The sequence below is a fragment of the Sus scrofa genome, chromosome 13 (assembly GCF_000003025.6).
Source record: "Sus scrofa isolate TJ Tabasco breed Duroc chromosome 13, Sscrofa11.1, whole genome shotgun sequence".
Lineage (NCBI taxonomy): Eukaryota > Metazoa > Chordata > Mammalia > Artiodactyla > Suidae > Sus > Sus scrofa.
Window position 1 is genome coordinate 205416062 of NC_010455.5, and position 18678 is coordinate 205434739.

Genomic DNA, 18678 nt, shown 5'->3' on the forward strand with positions numbered 1-18678 from the left:
TCTGTCTGCCTTTTATTTACACAAGCCCCAAACCACCGAGCACTGCACGGTAAACACTCATTCATTTACCCCGAGCGTGCTGGGCTCGGCATTCCGGGCCCTCCCTTCCCCAGAAAATCCTCAGCAAAGCGCCGGGACTCCGGGGGACTTTCTTTTCACATACTTTGAGGTTTTTCTGAAAGGGTATGTTTTTCCTAACATCGCTTCCAACATGCTTATTAACAAAAGAAAACCTTCGAACTTTCGGAAAATAGAAAAGAAGTTTACTCATCTGGAAGTTCCCAGTTTTAAGTACCCATTACCAAAGCCTTCGGTGTGAATCCTGTCCAGCCCCAGGGGAGCAGGGTCTGGCCTCAGGGCTGAGTGTCCAGAGAGAGTTCTCTTTTTTTGGAGGGGGGGGCATTCAGAGTATTTGGAGGTTCCCAGGCTAGAGGCGGAATCAGAGCTGCAGCTGCTGGTCTACACCACCGCCATAGCAATTCCAGATCCGAACTGCATCAGCGACCTACACCACAGCTCACGGCAACGCCAGATCCTTAACGCCTGATCCTTTAATCCATTGAGCGAGGCCAGGGATCGAACCTACATCCTCATGGATACTAGTCAGGTTCTCAACCCTCTGAGCCACAGTGGGAACTCCCTGGACTAATATTTCTTTCCTGGTTGGTCCAACTGCAACCGGACGGCCCCAGTGTTCTTTCTGAGCGGTAGCCCCAATTATGGTGCCTGACCTTGGCCTCCAGCCCCTGGACCCAGTTCCTGCTGCAGCTCGGCCTCTGTGCCCTGGTCCTGTGGTCTGGTCATGGATCCTCCTGTCCCATGATGGCTCTGAGCGTTGCCCTTTTAAGCTAAGACTTCCTGGCCCAGGGCCATTCCTGCACCCTTGGCAGATCTCCCCGAGGTTGGCCAGCTGACCCCCGCCCTGGGTCCTGCTTGTGCTCATGACCCACACTGTCCTGGCTGACACAGGTCACGTGCTTGCCTTAACCTTGGCCTATGACTTTACATGGCCCAGGCTGAGCAGACCCCTGCACCACACGTAGGGACGGCTCCCCCAGCACCACCAGCCCCCACTGGGTCCACCTCCCGGCCAGGCCTTTGCCGCCTGCCTATCTGTCCCCAGGTCACCAGGGACAAGGCTTCTGTGCATCCGGCGGGTCCCAAACATGGATGTGTCATGGCTGACACTGCACAGCCCTTTCTAGCACAAGCTCACGTCCACGTCAGTCTGGTACTTAGTCTTCACAGGAGGGAGCAGGAACGCCAGCCTTGTGAAGCCCTGGCCACGTGCTAGGGTCTTAGCTCCTAGGCCACCCAGAGGAGGCACGCTGTCCCTGTTTGCTGACCAGGGCACGGCCGGAGTCCCTTCCAAGGCTGCTCAGAAAGGAAGCGGGGACCGAGGGAGGGATCGTGCCCCCCCCCTTCTCTTCCCGTGGGTCCCTCAGGCTCTGGATCCTGCTCCCTGGAGCTGCGAATCTGTTCGCAGCCTTGGAAGCCACCCCCTCGGGAAGGGAGCCTCTCTGCAGCTGTAACCTCAGACGCAAGCTGGCGGCTGGAGCTGGGGCGCGGGGTGTGCCCTGGTGGGGGGAGTGGGTGTGGGTGGGGCGTCTCCTGTCACCGTGCTCTAGATATGGCCTTCCAGGCTTAACTGCCCTCCCGATCTGACCCACATACCTGCTGCTGAAACTGACGTTGACCGCCTGTGACTCGGCCCTGAGTGACTCTGGCCTGTCACCTACCCTGTGGAGGCCACCACCTTGCTGGCAGGAGCCGGAGGTGACCTGGGGCTTTGACACCTACTTCAAGAGAGGCGCGGCCCTCAGGGCCACACAGTCCCGGACTGTGGCTGGAAGGACGGATGATGAGCCGGGCTGGGGCTGCATCTTGCCTCCCTGAGCCTGGGGCGACTCCGTGCCACCAGCTCCTCTGAGGGCCCAAGCTCTGGGCCCCAGAGCATCCCCTGCAGGTCCCAGCTTGCGCGCCTGGACCCTGTGAATTCATGCTGGAGGTCAGTCTTCTCCATCCCGCTCGCTGACATGTCCAGGGCCGCCGTGACAAAGCACCACCAACGCGGGCACTTAAAACACGAGAAGTTTGTTTTCACACAGCCCAGGAGCCAGAAGCCCCAAATTGGGGTGTTGGCAGGGCACAGCCCTCTGGGGTGGCCAGGGGTCCTGGGCGTTCCTCGCCTGGCAGCTGTCATCACCCAACCTCCTCCTCCTGGTCGCACAGCCCCCCTCTGTGAATCTATGACCCCACCTGGCTCCTGCGAGGCCACGGGGCGTACTGGATTTAGGGTCCACCCTAAGCCGAGGACCCCATCGTAACTAAGTCACACCTGCAAAGACCTCACTTCCCAGGTACCGTGGTCTGTTCCTCCTGTTCACGGGGGTAGGGCTTGAACATATCTTGGGGGGTCACAATTGAACCCACAGCAGACTTGAGGGCTTTCTGGGTCTGGGCTGGTCCTGTCTACTGCTGAGTCCCCAGGGGGCCCCAGAAGGCACAGGGGGACGTCTGTGGGATGAATGAAGGGACAGGCAGGGAGCTGACAGCCCATGGGTCGTGGATGCTGAGGGCGGATGTCCCAGTGAAGCCTGACTGAGGGCCAGCGCCCCCTCCCTCCCTGCTTGTGCCTCTGATTCTGCTCCATCGTGAATCTCTATAGCCGCTCCCCGCCCCCTTCTCACTTCCTGTTTCCTGTCTCTCCTGGAGCTGTTTCAGAATCAAACCATCAGGGCTGGAGGGGCCCACGGGAGCCGTGACATGACGGCACTTTCTCCTGGGCTCCAGCCCCGCCCTCACCCCCAGCAGCTTCCTGTGTCCCCGTGGAGACAGCGGCTGGTACCCGCTGGCACCCAGAGCTCGAAACTTGTGACTCCACCCACCTTGCTCCCTCGGAGGCCAGGCAGCACCCTCCCTGCCCCACTGTTGACCCTTGTCTGCAGGCACGACCCCCCCACGGCCAGGGGAGGGTGCCTCACGGCGCTGATCTTGGGAGCTTCCTCTTCCACCCCTGCGGCTCTGAGCTCATCTCTGACCTGGTCTCAGAAAACCCGCAAGACCCGCAGTGCTGGGCTGCTGCGATCAACACCACGGCAGCTTCTGGAAGGACCCTCTGTCGGCTGGAGCCACAGACTGGGTGACTTCAACACCAATGTTCACTTCCTCAGAGTCCTGGAGGCTGGGAGTCCACGGTCAAGGTCCAGCAGGGAGGGCGGGGTTCGGTGAAGATGCTTCTTGATGGCTACCTCCTTGCTGGGTCCTCACAGGAAGAGAGACAGAGGGAGGGAAAGGGAGGGAGAAAGAGAAAGTGAGCTCTGAGGTCTCCTCCATAAGGGCGCCAATCCCATCGGATCAGGACCCCACCCTTACGACCTCATTAACGTAAGCAATCATGTCCTTACTCCGAGGACAGCCACACTGGGGTTCGAATTTTAACCCACGACTTTTAAGACGTTTAAGGAGACGAATATTCAGTCAACAACATACACAGTTTTTCTTTTCTTTTTTTTTTTCAGGACACATCTCTTTTTTCCACGTAAAACACAAAGAGAAATGCTGCCATGTACCCCCGATGGAGGCTATGACAGGCAGTGCGGAAGCCCAGGGGTGCCCAGAGGGATAAAGACCTCAGGGCGAAGACAGCCCTCTGAAAACCAGTCACTGTAGGCGGTACCAGAAACAGAGAACACGGATGCGAAGGAAGTTTTGCCAAGAAGCCAGGCTGAGCCACGCAGGGCCAGGCAGGGCCCGTGCCCGGTGGGGGCCGCTCATGAGTGGCCCGGATGTGACTGAGATGATGCAGCCTAACCCCGAGCACCACCCCGACCCCCAGAGGAGGGGAGGGGGGCTTTCCTGGTGGGGTGGAGGCGTTATAGACCCAACACATCAAAGAGAGGGACCTTCCTAGGCACAGAAGGCAGAGAAAGGCTGTGGGCTGGGCTGCCAACGGGAAATGCCCGGGCATATCAGTCATCTCTGGAGGTGCCTCCTGAAGGCCTTCCTTCGGCTGTGCCAATGGCACGAAGCCCCCAAACCTTGGAGACCCGGGACCTGGCCGTGCGATGCCCAGGCTTCCGGGAAGGAGGAATGTGCTGGGCACCCACAGAGCCCACGTGTGTTAAGCGTCTCTCACTGTTCAGCCCAACAAACTCCGCTGCAACTGGGTGGAGGAGAGGGGAGGGCAGGGGGAGGGGGGAGAGCGTCAGTCGGGGGTCCCATGAAGGGTGGGGGAGTCTCCGCCTTCGCCCCATGGGGTGTGTGAGTGTCACAGCCCCTGAGATGGGGGGCACGGAAGCACATGAATATTATTTTCTCAGAGCCCTGGGGGGCAGACATCCGAAAACGGGTGGCAGCCGAGTCGGGTCCTGGGGACGCCCAGGTGGAGAGCGCTTCCTTTTGCCTCTTCCAGTTTCTGATGCGGCCGGCTAGGCCTCGCATCCCTCCGCTTGTAGGCGCATCACCCAGGCGCTGCCTTGGTCACACCTGCCGAGACTCTGCTTCCCATTCACAGCAATGTGGATGGAACTAAAGATTCTCATACTAAGTGACCTAAGTCAGTAAGAGGAAGTCCAAGGCCACAGGATATCACTTCTGAGTGGAATCTAATATATGGCACAAATGAAGCCATCTATAGAAAAGAAACAGACTCCTGGGCATAGAGAACAGACTTGCGGTTGCCAAGGAGGGGGTGGGGAGGGGCTGGGAGTTTGGGGTGCGTAGATGCCAACTCTTGCATCTGGAGTGGATAAGCGAGGGGATCCTGCCGTATAGCACGGGGACTATACATCAATCCCTTGTGATGGAACAGGATGGAGGCTACTGTGAGAAAAAGAATGGATACATGTGCGTAACTGGGTCACTTGGCTGTGCAGCAGAAATGGACAGGACACTGTAGATCAACTAGAATAATAATAACAGTAAAACAGACTCTGTCTCCAAGTAAAGCGTCATTTAAAAGCACCAGGGGTTAGGATTTGGATGTATCTTTTTTGGGGGGGCACCATTCGACCCATTACATGCGGTGACCTTGTCCAAAAGCATCTCACATCCATTTCCTCGTTGGCAAACCACCTCGGATCTGGGCTGGACCAGCGGTGGTCCAGCCACCTCTTGAGATCCCCCAGGTGCCTTAAAGAGGGGTCCCGCCCTTCCCCAGAGGGGCTAAGCCCTGACCCGGGCTGGGATGGGGGCTGGTATTCCTTAAGGACATTCCCAGGAGTTGGCAAACTCATCCTGGATTTCATGGGACTTTCCTGGGGTTCGTAGTGACAGCCCCGCCTCCTGAGCCACACCTCGGCCCTGGCAAACCAGGACGCTCGGTCACTGCATCTCTAGGTGGGCTGGGGTGAAAGCCACCTCACCCCTGGGCCCCCTGGGAGGTTCTCTGCCTCTTAAGAGGGCCACTGAGGCAGCCACGAGAATGCCACTCTAACTGCCCCTTGCTCCTTCCCCTGCCCGATGGCGGCTTGGCCCAAAGCAGGGGGTGTGGCACACTCACCCTTGGGCATCTCTGCTGCAGCAGAACGTACCTGAGGAGGACTTTTCCAGCAGAGCCGTTCACAGGAGGGGCTGCCCTGCACACAGCCCTGCACGGGGCCGGGTCCTCAGGGTTTAGAAAGAGTTGGTCCTTGTCCTCAAGCTTTTGTGTTTTCCTGAGGGACCCGAGCCCCTGGGGACCCACCTGAATAGCCTGAGAAGGCACCTGCTTTTCCAATAAGCCCACCCGCAGGATTCCGAAATAGGTGGTCCTCCCTGGGCCACAGGAAACATGGCTTTGGGTACCCGCGGGGGCAGAGAGCAGCCTGGCAGGGTCAGAAGCTGGACCAGACTGCTTAAGGGGGCTCCAACCCAACATTTGCTCATGACCATCATGGCTCGTGTTCCCTGGAATTAACCCCTTGGCAACGGAGGCCCCTTCTTGCCTCCAGCACCATCCTCACCGATTGGCAATGAGCAGCACAGTCTCCAGACACTCCCCCCGCCCCGTCCCCTCTCCCCGTCCCTGTCCAGAGCCTCTCAGGGCCCAGCAGTTCTCACCTTGGTCCCCACACCATGGATGCGTGCTTCTGCCACGCACGCCTTTTTGTGTGCATCCTCCTTGCCCAGGCCAGGTGGCGCAGGATAGCGCCCGGCCTGCCCGGCCCCTCCTGCCCTCCACCCGAGGATGGAGGTCGCCAGGGCTGTGCGTGGAGCAGGGGTCCAGGAAAGAGGCGATGAGCAAGGCCATGCCTGCTGTCACTGCTCCAGACGACATCTGGTGCCCGGCAGTGGCCACACCCTTCCATCCCTCTGGACACAAAGCCACATCCCAGGGCGGTGCTGGAAGGTCTACGTCTTGGCCCATGGGACGATGACAGCTGTGGTTTTGCAACCTGCACAGAACTTAGAACCGGAGCCCATGAAGGTCCTTTGGAGGTCACCTAACCCACCTGCCCGACTGCAGGTGGAGGAGGTGGGTGGATCGCCCAGCTCACGTCCCTGGGGATGCTGTGTACACAGGCACGTGTCGAGTGGGCACACACGTCTCAGCACTGTGTGCCCACAAGCATCAGATCTGTCTGCACACTCATGAGAGTGTGTGGGCACATGTGAGTGTGTGTTTACAGACACATGTGAGTGTGAGAGTGTGGTTGTGTGTGAGCGAGTGTGCATACATGAGCGTGAAGGCGCGAGCGTGCACAGGAGTGCGTTGTGAGTGTGGCCATGTGTATATACCTATAAGTGTGAGTTGAACATGGCTTTTTGCACACACGTGTGTGTGAGTGTGTGAACCCATGTGTCTGTCCTTTGATCTGGCCCTGCAGCCGGCTGGCCTCCCCTCGTCCCCCAGTTTTTGGACACAGTGTCAGCAGGATGCTGGATCTTCTGCCCCAGGAGGGGGCCACCGGGGGCTCTTTTCTGGGGGGACTCCTGGCCAGACACAGCTGGACATGCTATCCTGGAGGGGAGACGTCCCTCTCCCCGCTGGTGGCACCGCGTGGTGATTTTTCCACAAAGCATTGACGTGGAGAAGTCAAATGCGGAAAATCCCTGTGGCCGCCGTGCAGAAAAATATGCCTGAATTACTGCAGGGAAATACCTCGCTGTGGGTGGAATAGAAACAGCACACACATTTTTACCGTTCCTGTGCCTGTGCAAGAGGAGGCTGAGAGGAGAGAATGAGAAACAGGCTGCCTTTGAGGGGTTTATTTGTTTTAATCATAGGAATTTTGATATAAAGAGAGCCCGGTGTGACAGCATTTTATGTACAATTTCCAACTGGCATGAAGCGCTCAGCTGGCAACGTGTCTTGCCTTTGTCCTCCCCTCTGGGGGTCTGAGGCTGGGTGTCCTCCCGGTATGAAGGGGGGCCAGGCAGGGCGTGTTCAGTGAAGAATGTGGTCTTCCAGCTGCATGGCGTCTTGGACCCTCAGTCTCTTTATCTGGGCAAGGGGCATCAGGGACGTATGCCACAGGGCGCTTCTGAAGACGAGAAAAATGGTGCATGGGGCCAATTTCAAGTCTTAAAATATGACATTATCCTTGATGGCACCTTCATATTTTATAAAAGTGCTCCCATGTTCTAGGAGCAAAAGTTCTAAGAGAGAATAGCATATTATAATAGATTCCCTTATCTTTTTAAATGTTCAGCTTCACCTTAATTAGAGTGGTTTTCTCATGTATTCTGCTTGTGCTCAGTGGATTTTATCTTCTGGAATCTTATATTCTAGCCTTAACAATGATTCCCTCGCTCCTGAAACTTTTTTGTGAACCTCGGTGAGCGCAGCATCGCGTATGAGTCAGTCAGGGAGCGCTGTGTTGCTATGAAAGGGACCGTCTCCCGGGAGACGGGGGCTAAGCCCCTTAACGGCGCAATTATTTCCAGCTCCTTTTTTCCCTTTCTTGTCCTGGCATCTGTCATTTAGTCATTAGCCACGCAAATGCACCAGTTAATCATCTCAGAGGTTAACCTACAGAGAATACAAGACATGGCATGGCGTTGTCTGGAAGTTAAGCTACAAGAGCGCTTCAGGACAGAACTGTTTCGTGTTTTGAACCCAGAGGAATTATATTTCAGAACCAGGCAGTCAAGATGGGGCTTTGCTATCCTATTGGAAAGTCTCCTCAGCAGAATGAATGAGATTTTCACCTCATGTTAATCATGGTGCCTGATCTACTGTTACAAATTGCAGCCAGCAATGGGAGTTCCCGTGTGGCTCAGTGGGTTAAGAACCTGACTAGTCTCCATGAGGAGGTGGGTTTGATCCCTGGCCTCGCTCAGTGGGTTAAGGATCTGGCGTTGCCACACGCTGTGGCGTAGGTCACAGATGCGGCTCGGGTCCTGCATTACTGTGGCTGTGGTACAGGCAGGCTGCTGCAGCTTCGATTCGACCCCTAGCCTGGCAACTTCCATATGCTCAGATGTGACTGCAAAAAGCAAAGAAAAAAAAAATTATTTCAAGCAAAGAAAGACAACCTAGCAGAGGAATGAGAAAGCATCATCAACTAGAAAGTCTTTGATACAAAATTTTAAAGAATCCATTTCACACAACACGTGTGGCTACTGTAACAAGACATAAATCAGCTCTCCTTCTGACTGCCCTCACAATGATTTTTCTTCCTCTGGCCTCTTCTGGGTTGGGCCCACTTTTATGTAATTGTGGGCTTGTCACCTTTTTAGAAACCGGTGTGTGTGAGGCTCTGATTTCACATGATGAGGTCTTATTTCCACGCTGCTAAAAGCCTTCGTGGGGAACACAGGTCTGCGTGGTGTTACGTCCAGGTGCTCTGTAATGACTTACTCCCCGGCGCCTCCTACGAAGGCTCCCTTTGAGGCTTTGCCATTTTCAATCCTGGCCAGCGATGAACATCTCAGCCTGCAGCTCCATGGCCCTCAGGCCGAGCCTCAGGAAGAGGTCTCTGGGTCGGAGGAACATTTTTACGGCTTTTGATCCGTATTGTCCAGTTGAGAGAAGGATGCTTTTCTGAGTCTGATGGGCCACTTTGATTTGCTGCTGTTTTCTCCTGCCAGTTCCCGGCGATAAGGTAAGGCAATACTTTGTATTGATGGAGGGAGTCAGATTCGGGTCTGAAATGTGTTTTCTGCGTAACGATGAGATGGGCCCCAGCGATGCAGCAGGGACTCGGCGACTCACCTTTCCTGAAAGATGCCATCTGCCTGGAGGGAGAATGGGCTGGGACTCGCAGGGGTCCCGGGGGACATGGCCGCAGCGGTGGCAGGTGTTTACGGGCAGGCATAAGGGACCGCTCCCACAGTGTACTCTGTGAAGCCGCTGCCACGGTCGGCGGAGCAGGCGAGAAAAAGAGCCCCTTCTCTGGGCCCAGGTGACCCGGGCCCCTTTGCGCTGCCACTCACGAGAGGCCCAGAGCCACCACCACCGTCCGACCATGCTCAGGACCCTCGGGCTGGCCCTGCTGGCTCTGGTCAGCGCCGTAGGCCAGAGCCAGGCCAGCGGCTTCACAGGTGAGGGGTCGGGGCTCAGTGTGGGTGATGCTGGGGGAGCGAGGGGCCCCCTGGGAGCAGAGCCGAGGGCTAGGCAGCCAAAGATGTGTCTGCTTGGAGAGACAGGGTCTCTTCCTTCTTGGCTGAACTTCCTTGTAACCACAGAGACGTGGTAGGGATGCTCTCGAACCACCTGCTCGGGGGGTCGGTCGGTGGGGTTCAAATGCTGAGTCTGAGTCAGTGGGTCTGGGCAGGGCCCCAAACTCTGCATTTCAGCTCGTGGTGTGGGTGCTGCAGATCCGCCAGCCCCGCTGAGTAGTGAATTCCCAGGGACTCAGCATCGAAGTCTCTAGAACCCTGGCCCATTAGTCAGGAAACCCAGCGTGGTCAGGGGCTGGCTGAGGCTACACAGCCAGCCGGCTGCGGGCAGGATTCCTCCAGGGCGACCTCCAACCTTGACCCTGGCTCAGACCTCCTGTCCCTGCCAAGGAGGTGGGACCACGAAGTGAAGGCTCGACTCGCCCTGGGCTCTGCCAGCCCCGTTTCCTCTGCAGTGGACGAGGATGCAGGTGGTCCATGGGGGCTGAGGGCCAGGCACAGGCTCACGGCCTTAGAGAGGCTCACATAGCTGCTGAAGACACGCTGGATTTCTGAAGCCCCAGGTCTCTGAGAACCGAGGTTGCAAGTCCTTTAAATCATCTCCCTCCAGGAATCCATATTGTATTGGAGCTCCCATCGTGGCTCAGCAGAAAGGAATCTGAGTAGGAACCACGAGGACGTAGGTTCGATCCTTGGCCTCACTCAGTGGGTTAAGGGTCTGATGTTGCCGTGAGCTGTGGTGTAGGTCACAGAGGTGGCTCGGATCCCGCGTTGCTGTGGCTGTGGCATAGGCTGGCAGCTGCAGCTCTGATTCTCCCTGTAGCCTGGAAGTGCCATATGCCACAGGGGCAGTCCTAAAAGAAAAAAAGAAAGTATGCAGCCGAGAATTCACACAGACTCATTCCCTTTCTACCATCAACTTCAGTTTTGAACCAGCTTAAAACTTTTTCATCCATAAGCAAGGAATTTGTGATTTTTTTAAAAAAAAATTAATTATGCTTAAAAAAAAAAAACTTGGTATTTTCTTTGGAATGAGTAAGGTGCAAATCACACAGCTCAGGAGAGAGCAGGCAGGAGTGTCCGGAGGCCAGAGGAGATCTCAGGAGACATTTCATGCACAGGTGGGGTCCTGGCCGCTGCTCGGTGCTCCGTCAGGGAGCCACGTGTTTGCCCCCAGGTGCCACATGCTGCAGTTACAGGCGTGATTTCTTTAGTCCTCCCGCCACCCCAGACGTAGCTACGACTTTACAAATGATGAGACTGAGGCCCCGAGAGGGCGTGACATGGGCTCAAGGTCACTAAGCTGGTATCTGGGAAGCTGGTGCGAATGCAGGTTTGCTCATCCCAGGACCCAGCAGAGTGTTCAGATTTCCTGCCTCTGGGACCAGAAGCCAGGCGGCCTGACGCCTGTGCTCCTCAAAGGATTTGCTGAGTGAGGGCTCTGCTCCGAGGTTTCTGTTCTGGGCTCTGCCAAGAAGCCAGGCTCGAGGAGGACTCCGTGGGTCCAGCAGAAAGTGAAAAGCAAAACAAGCAGCTCTGAGGGCCATTTTGCCTGGAAGGAGGTGTGTGTGTGTGTGTGTGTGTGCGCCCACACGCTCGTGCACACACACACACACAGGAGGGCTTTGCTAACCAGCAGCTGGGACCTTGCTGGGACCCGGTGGAGCCCAGCGGCTCTCGGGAGACTGGGAAGCAACCTTCCTTAGCGGTTGGCACCTCGTCTTCACTTAAGATGAAAAATAACCCGTGGGTTGGCCTCACCCGCTTCTCCACGCAGGAAGCTTGATCCTCTTCCGCCCCCTCGCTCAGCTAGTGACATTTTCTCCTGTCACCTCTGAGCTCTGACCTCAGAAGGCGCCTTCTCCTGTCCCACCCCACACAGCGAGGGGCCTCCCAGCCCCTCCCAAAGCTTACTGGGACCCATCCCTGGGTGAACACAGGTTGTGTCCACTCCCAGAGGCCCTGCCACCCCAGGGGAGGCCGCCACGTGGCTTGGGCGTGGGCTCGCTCTGCGGTGATGGGACTCAACGCCCGATTCGGCAGCCGCCTCTCCCACCAGCCTGGGCTTGAGAGCCGGCTGGGCCCCGTTTCCTCCTGGGGGTTCCCAGCCCGAGTCTCGCGTTCTGTATGCTTGTGGGCGCATGAGAGGCCAGAGGCGGGGATCTTCGGGGGTGCCGTCCTGGTGCTGGGGATAAAGACGGTTTCTGCTGCCCCCTCCAAGTTCCCGCCCAGAGACCCAGCCTCTCCCGGAAGGGTAGGCACCATAACAGGGGCCACCTCCCTGCCGGCTGCACCGTGTCGTAAAGCTTAGCGCTCCAAGGGTCAGTATCTGAAGTGTCAAGTGGAGTTCCCCCGGCGACCTCGGGTTAACGAGCGGGCATTGTCCTGGGTTTGTGGCTCCAGTTGCTGCTGTGGCACCGGTTCGATTCCCAGCCCCGGAACTTCTATGTGCCATGGACTCAGTCAAAAAACAAGGAAATGAAAATGTGAAGTTCTGGAAACCATTCACTTTTCCTTCACTGAAGCCCATGACTGCAGTGGGTCCCCTGCGGACCGTGAAGTCTGGGGACACTGCACGGGCCCCCGTGTCCCTGCCCTGGGGCTGCCTTGGCCAGGTCCCAAAGACTGGCAGGGGTGGCGGTGGCGGTGCTTAATGGTAGAGATTTATGTCCCCACAGTTGGGAGACCAGAAGTCCCAGGTCAAGGTGTTGGCAGGGCCGGTTCCTCGTGCGGCTGGTGGGGGGTGGGGGCGGCGGATCCGGTCCCAGCCCCTCCCCAGCTTCTAGGACTTTGCTGGTGATCTTGCTGCTCCTTGGCTGGTGGAAGCATCCCCCTGGTCTCTGCCTTCGTCTCACATCACGTCTCCTTGTGCTCATTCGTGTCTCTGCCTCCAAATTCCCCTTTGATAAGGATGCCAGTTGTCCTGGGCCAGGCGCCGCCCTACTCCAGCGGAACCTCACCTGCAAAAATCCCTACTTCCAAACACGGTCGCATTCCGGGCCCTGGGGTGTAAGACTTCAACATGAATCCGAGGCGGGGCGCCTTTCCGTCCATGGCAGCCCCTGCTCTTGGGCAGACGGGACATCCTGGCACCCCATGGGAAGTGGGTCCGTGGCAGAGGGCACAGGGCTGGTGAAGGTGGTGGGCACCGTGGGAGCTCGAGGACCAGGTGATGACGCTGATGGAGGCCATGGGCATCTGTGTGCATGAACCAGGCTCCAGGTGAGAGACACTGGGCCTGGTAAGACACAGGGTCACAGCCAGGGAGGATGTGGTCCTACTATGGGCACTGTGCCCTCACTCCTGCTGGTGACCGAACAGGGTCAGCCTTGCAGTCGGGCTGAGCTTTACCACCTATGAAGGTCTCACGTGTGCTCAGTGTGTGTGTGTGTGTGTGTGTGTGTGTGTGTCTTCCATTTAGGGCGCCATCGCCAGTGTGCCCAGCACACGGTGGCCTCAGCATGGGGTCCCTGGGGGAACTGCTGCGTATTTCCCTCGGCTGTGCAGCCGAGAGGCGAGCACAGGGCTCTCCAGCCAGCAGAGTCAGAGGACACGTGAGGAGCCCACATGCTTGGTTCCTCTGTGGCCCCCTCCTGCAGTGTCAGGGCCGTGGGTACAGGAGCCGGGGGTCAGGCAGGTGTGGCATCTCCTGCCCCCTGGAGGAGGACTGCCCTTGTGTGCAGGTGGCCGTTCAGACTTGATGCCTTTTCTTTTTTTTTTTTTGGCTGTGCCTGTGGCATGTGGAAGTTCCCAGGCCAGGGACTGAACCCACGCCACAGCAGTGACAGCACCGGATCCTTAACCCACTGAGCCACCAGGGAACTCCTACACTTTATTCCTTGAGTCTGCACTGCTGCCTCCGCTTCTGGGGGCAGGGATGGCGGGTTCCCCAAAGCCGAGGACTTGCAGAGAAGCCCTGGAACTGGTTTGACACCGGCATCCACCACCCACTCTTCTCCCTGTTGTCTCTCCCCCCACCACCCTGTTGTCCCCCCCATTTTCTCCCCCGCCCCGTGGCTCTCCTCCCCCCACCCGTTGTCCCCCCCCCCGCCCCATTGTCTCCCCCCCAACCCGTTGTCTCCCCCCGCCCGGTTGTCTCTTTCCCCCCGGTAGAAAGCGGCCTCTCGTTGCTGGGCTACCAGCTGTGCAACTACAGCGAGACGCGCACCGTCCCGAGCGTGGAGGCCGCGCAGACGTCCCGCCTGACCCACGTTCCCTGCGGCGGCTGGATCCCCTGGCGGCGCTGCCCCAAGACCGTCTACAGGACCCGCTACCTGGCGGTGGACGTGCTCGAGCGGAGGAACGTGACCCGCTGCTGCGAGGGCTACGAGCAGCTGGGCCTCTACTGCGTCCGGCGTGAGTGTGGGCGTCCGGCCGCGTCTCGGGATCTTCGCGTTCGCCCTTACCCTGAACGGACCAGATCTTTCTGGAACTCTGGTTCCCAGGGCGCAGCAGGGTCGTCCGGAGGGCCGGTCCAGGCACACGTCTCTGGCCCCAGCCCAGGTGTCAGGTCCAGAGGGTCGGGGTGAAGCGCAGGTTCCCGGGTGGTGCTGATGCTGGGGCCCAAGGCCCCACTTCCAGAAGCTCTGTCTGGGCGGGTGGCTCTGAGACCTGACTGCACTGGCGTCCTGGGGGCAGCTTTATAAATGCTCACGCCTGGGTCTCCTCTCAGGGACTGGATGGATTTGGTCTGGGGCATCGCTTGGGCACTGGGATTTTTTTTAAAGCCCCCTGAGCAATTCAAATAGGCAGCGAGTCTGAGAACCTGCGCTGCCCTCTCTTCCCCCCTGGCAGGCGGCCTCTTCATTCTAAAAGCCCGGAAATCCTCATCTGAACCCCCGATCTGTAAGAGTGATGGGAAGCGTCCCCCACGTGCCCCCTGCCTGCCCAGAGGCCCCCACATCCTCCTCTTACTTCCTCAGTGAGTTTCAAAGGATGCTTGGGGCACTTCCCAGGGAGGCTTTGGCTGGGCCAGGCTGGTCTGAAGCCAGGTGGCCGGGGCCATGTGGGAGTTCAGGGCTCAGCCTCTTGACCTGAAGGAAGTTTCCGGAACCTCTTCTAGGGGAGAGGATGTGGGCGTGGGCATGTGTGAACGTGTGGGGGTGGCGGTGATTGTTAGATTTGAGTCAATACCGGAGCTACCATGAGTTTCTGAACACTCAGAAGGGCCCCCTGCCCCCGCCCGGAGGTGGAGGTGGAAGTGGGAAGGGCGTGGCTCCATGGGGTGTCGGCTGGGCACCCTGAGACGGAGGGCTGCAGCTTCCAAGGAGCAGAAAGTACCAGCTCAGGGGTGCAGGGGGGCCCCCAGGACGGTCCCCAGGGCCCGAGGCCAGGACAGCAGCAGGCGGGGGCATGCATGCCACACACTGGGATCCGCCCCCCAGCACCAGGGGCCCCAGGATGCAGAGTCTTGGGCCAGTCCGACCCTGCAGGAGGCTGCGTGGCTGGGCACACGGTCAGCCTGAGTGCCCCGAAAGCCCACAGGGAACAGGGGCGGCTGACACTTCATCCTGACCCCATTCAGAGGCCAGGCTCAGAGGTGACGGGACTGCTCGGGGCTGAGCAGTTCACAGGAGTGTTAAAATGACACCACTGCAAGTCAAAACCAGAAGGGGCCAGCTGGCCTCAGGTCCGGGGCTTGGCACCCATCGTACACTCTTGCGGTTCCCTGTCCCCTGGCGATCCTGCCCAGGTGCTGAGTCTAAGGGGTCCCTCCCGGGGTGACCCCGGCCCCCTCTTCACGTCCCCTGTGTCCGAGGGCCCTGTGACAAAGGCGCTGCCCAGCCCTGGGAGCACCCTCTGCCCCTCCTCCTGGGGGTGGGGCCCGTGTCCGGGAGGCCTGGGGGACCTTGCCAGTTGGGAGCATCTGGAGGGACCAGCAGAAGGAGGGACCACCCCTCACGGTCTGCCATCGCCTGCCGAGGCCACACTCCTCTCACCTGAAGAGGGGCTGGCAAGGTCACATGCCTGGAGGACCTGAGGCTGAGTGCCACCCCCCCGCCCCTCCCAGGCCAAGCTGTCTCTTCTGTGCTGTAACAAGTGAATTCCCCGTGGGAGACACCTGCTGCTCGTCTTTCTTCCTCTTAACGAGCCAGCCTCTCATGGGGCTCCTCCCCACTTTTACACCATTAACGCCTTTAAATAGGAACTTACCAGGCGGGAGAGGCCCAGAACATTCTAGACAGAGTGGGCCGATCTGCTCTGGGGACGCGCCGGTCGGGGGTGGCTGGTGTGGAGACAGTGGGGATAGGAGGCGGGGTGTGCTGGGGGCGAGAGAAGGGACTCACCCTGAAGGTCCCCGGGGCCCAAGGAGGGGGCTGAGGTGGGGCAGGGGGCGCACAGGCCCCCTGGGCCTTAGGAGGGTCACTCTAGGATCAGGGTCACTCCAGGAGCAGCTTGGAGAGAGGCAGACAGGAGCCCAGAAGGCAGGAGGAGAGAGAGGGAGAGGAACCTCCATCAGGTGCGTCCTACAAAGGCCCACGGGAGAATCCTTGTCACGACAGACGGTGGGCGGCAGCGGACCCAACTAAGATCGCGCCAACTTGGGTCTGGGTGTCCTGACCCCCGTCCGATTCTGTTTGTGGCATTTGAGGAAGGGGGCTGTGGGGGGGGGGCAGTGACGAGGAATATCGGGCACGGGGCCCATCGGACTTCTGCTCAGGAAGGTCCGTCCCTTCTTGTGCCCGTCCCGCTTGGCACTGCAGCCGCTGCGGAGCCTGAGATGTGACCCGGGGGAGGGGGTGGGGGCTGCAGCGCTCCTGCGGCTTGTGAGAGCCACGCTGAGTGTCTGTCTCCGCGTCTCTGAGCTCAAGGACCCCACGTGGGCAGCTGGGAAGTGCCTGGGTTGCAAGCGTTTACACCATGGGTACCTGCAGCTCAGCTTCCTCCACCCCTGCCTGGCTCCTCTGATCAAAGCTGGCACGTTTGATCAACGTTGGCTCAGAGATGCCTCATGACAGCCTGGCTGTCTTTGGGACCAGAAGTGAGAAATCTCAGCAAAAGATCTGCTGAGACCCGCTGGTTGATCTGCACAGCAGGAGGCAGAAGCCAAGCCTGGACGTGGTGGGTGCGGACACAGCCTGGGAGTCTGGAGAGGAGTGGGGCAGAAGGCGCTCTGCTCCGTGGCAGGGCCTCTGGGTTGCCTTGTGTCTTGGCAACTTGAAGCTCTCAGCTCAGGGGTCTCATTCCCGCAGCAGCCACTGCAGCCCGCTTTCTTCCTCTTCCTCCCACTCAGCACCAATCCCCTAAAAAGGGAGGAGCCATGTGAGAACACGTGCGATGACTTTTTCAAGTTTTCTTCCTTTTTTTTTTTTTTTTTTTTTTTTTTTTTTGTCTTTTTAGGGCTGCACCTGCAGTATATGGAGGTTCCCAGGCTAGGGGTTGAATCGGAGCTGCAGCTGCCAGCCTACACCACAGCCACAGCAATGCAGGATCCGAGCTGCATCTGTGACCTATACCACAGCTCACAGCAACGCCAGATCCTTAACCCACTGCGTGAGGCCAGGGATCGAACCTGCGTCCCCATGGATCCTAGTCGCGTTCGTTAACTGCTGAGCCACGGAGGGACTCCCCCATTCCAAATTTTTTAAGTCCAATATTTAGAATGCAGTAAGTCATACGTTGTTTTATTTAAGTATATTTTTAAAATACAAGGACAAAAATGAGCTCGAAGGTCGTGTAGAAAATTTGAAAACAAAGAAAAGGACAAAGGGAAACGGCCCCAAGCCTCCCGGCCCCCGCCCACCCCAAGAATAACGACTGTTCAAATTGCCTTCTGGTTTCACGCAGGGCGCATGTTTGACAAAAGCACGGTCACCCTCCCCGAGACGGGTCATAGCACCCTTTGGCCACTCGGGGGTTTATCTGGAACATTCCGGGTGTCAACAAGCAGTGTTCTCCAGCATGATTTAATGGCCACAAGGCATTACCTCATCAGGCTGGATCCGCATGAGGCAGCCCCCAACCTTGTCACATCTAGCGGTTTCCAGTTCTTTGTTACAAATAATGCTGCTGCTACACCCAAGTTGGGGGCAAAACTCAGGATGGATCCAGGAGCAGAGCTGGGGCCTCAGTGGACCCTCACCATCTGCACCGTCGCCCGGTTCCTGCCCTGCCTGCCTTCTCCGCGGGCTCATCGTCAGCGGGGCCCAGGTTCCCACGGGACCAGGAGCCGACCTCAGACTTCCCGTCTCCCCCAGGCTGGTGGCCAGGGCCCTGTGGGACCGGCGGCTGCTGAGGAAGGCTTACTACCCGATTATTCCCCAGCCCTGGGGAGTCTTTAGGGCTGCGGCTCAGACGGAAATCTCCCCCTTGGCTCATTGAACTGAGAAGGACCCGGGGTGGCCAGGCGCTGGGCGGTCCTGGCTCGTTGTTCGCATCAAGTCAGAGAAGGAGAAGCAGATTTTTGACTTTCTACCAAATCGGAGCTGTGGAGTGTTCTCCTGGGCTCTCTAAGCCGGCCAGTCCTGGGGGCGGGGTGGGGGGGTAGGGCCAGGGGGTTTCCAGCTGCCTCCAAATTAAGACGAGCTATGACTCAAAAGCCCTCTGCTGTGATCAAGTGAGCATTTTTGGAAGCCAGCTTTTCTTGGTGGCCTGTAAACCTCTTAGTTTAGACTAGGTTTTTTTTTTTGGCTGTGCCCATGGCCTGTGGAAGTTCCTGGCCAGGGATTGAACCCTCACCACAGCAGCGACCTGAGCAGCAGCAGTGACAGTACTGGGTCCTTAACCCACTGAGCCACCAGGGAACTCTTAGAATAGTTTTTGATTAAGTATTTGGAGACAGTGGAGTCCCCCTCTCCCGGGGTCCCTAACGTGAGCTCGTCGGTTACCAAGCACATTGGTCCTGGGAAAGGCTGGCGCTGGCACAGTGTTAATTGTAATCCACACTCTGTCTGGATTTTCCTTTACTTCCTAGTGTCATCGTTCTGTCCCAGGGGCCCTCTGGCCTCCTTGCACACTCTCCTGCCTGCCTGCCTGCCTGCCAGGCATCAAGCCTGCTCTCTGATGGCTGCCCGCCAGAGCCCTGGCCCCCCCAGGCGGCCCCCCACCGGGCCCTAGCTTCTTCCTTGAAGCTTTCATCCGAAGCTTTCAGTACTTCTATTTGTATACTGGCCTCTGTCTGCCTGAGTCTAA

General features: G+C 58.2%; 1 protein-coding gene and 1 long non-coding RNA gene across 2 annotated transcripts in view; one reads left to right on the top strand and one right to left on the bottom strand.

Annotated features, from left to right (window-relative positions):
• On the bottom strand, nucleotides 7181-14625 carry LOC110256493. The gene is made up of 2 exons (XR_002338085.1): nucleotides 13821-14625; nucleotides 7181-7466 (listed from the first exon to the last, which is right to left on the bottom strand). It is a non-coding gene; the product is annotated as an uncharacterized LOC110256493 (long non-coding RNA).
• The window catches only part of UMODL1 (uromodulin like 1), a 69155-nt gene continuing 59753 nt past the window's right edge, over nucleotides 9277-18678 (top strand). The window contains exons 1-2 of the mRNA XM_005670375.3: nucleotides 9277-9468; nucleotides 13660-13902. Coding sequence (XP_005670432.2) covers nucleotides 9393-9468; nucleotides 13660-13902 — 319 coding nt within the window. The 5' untranslated portion in view covers nucleotides 9277-9392. The remainder of the gene's footprint in view (nucleotides 9469-13659; nucleotides 13903-18678) is intronic.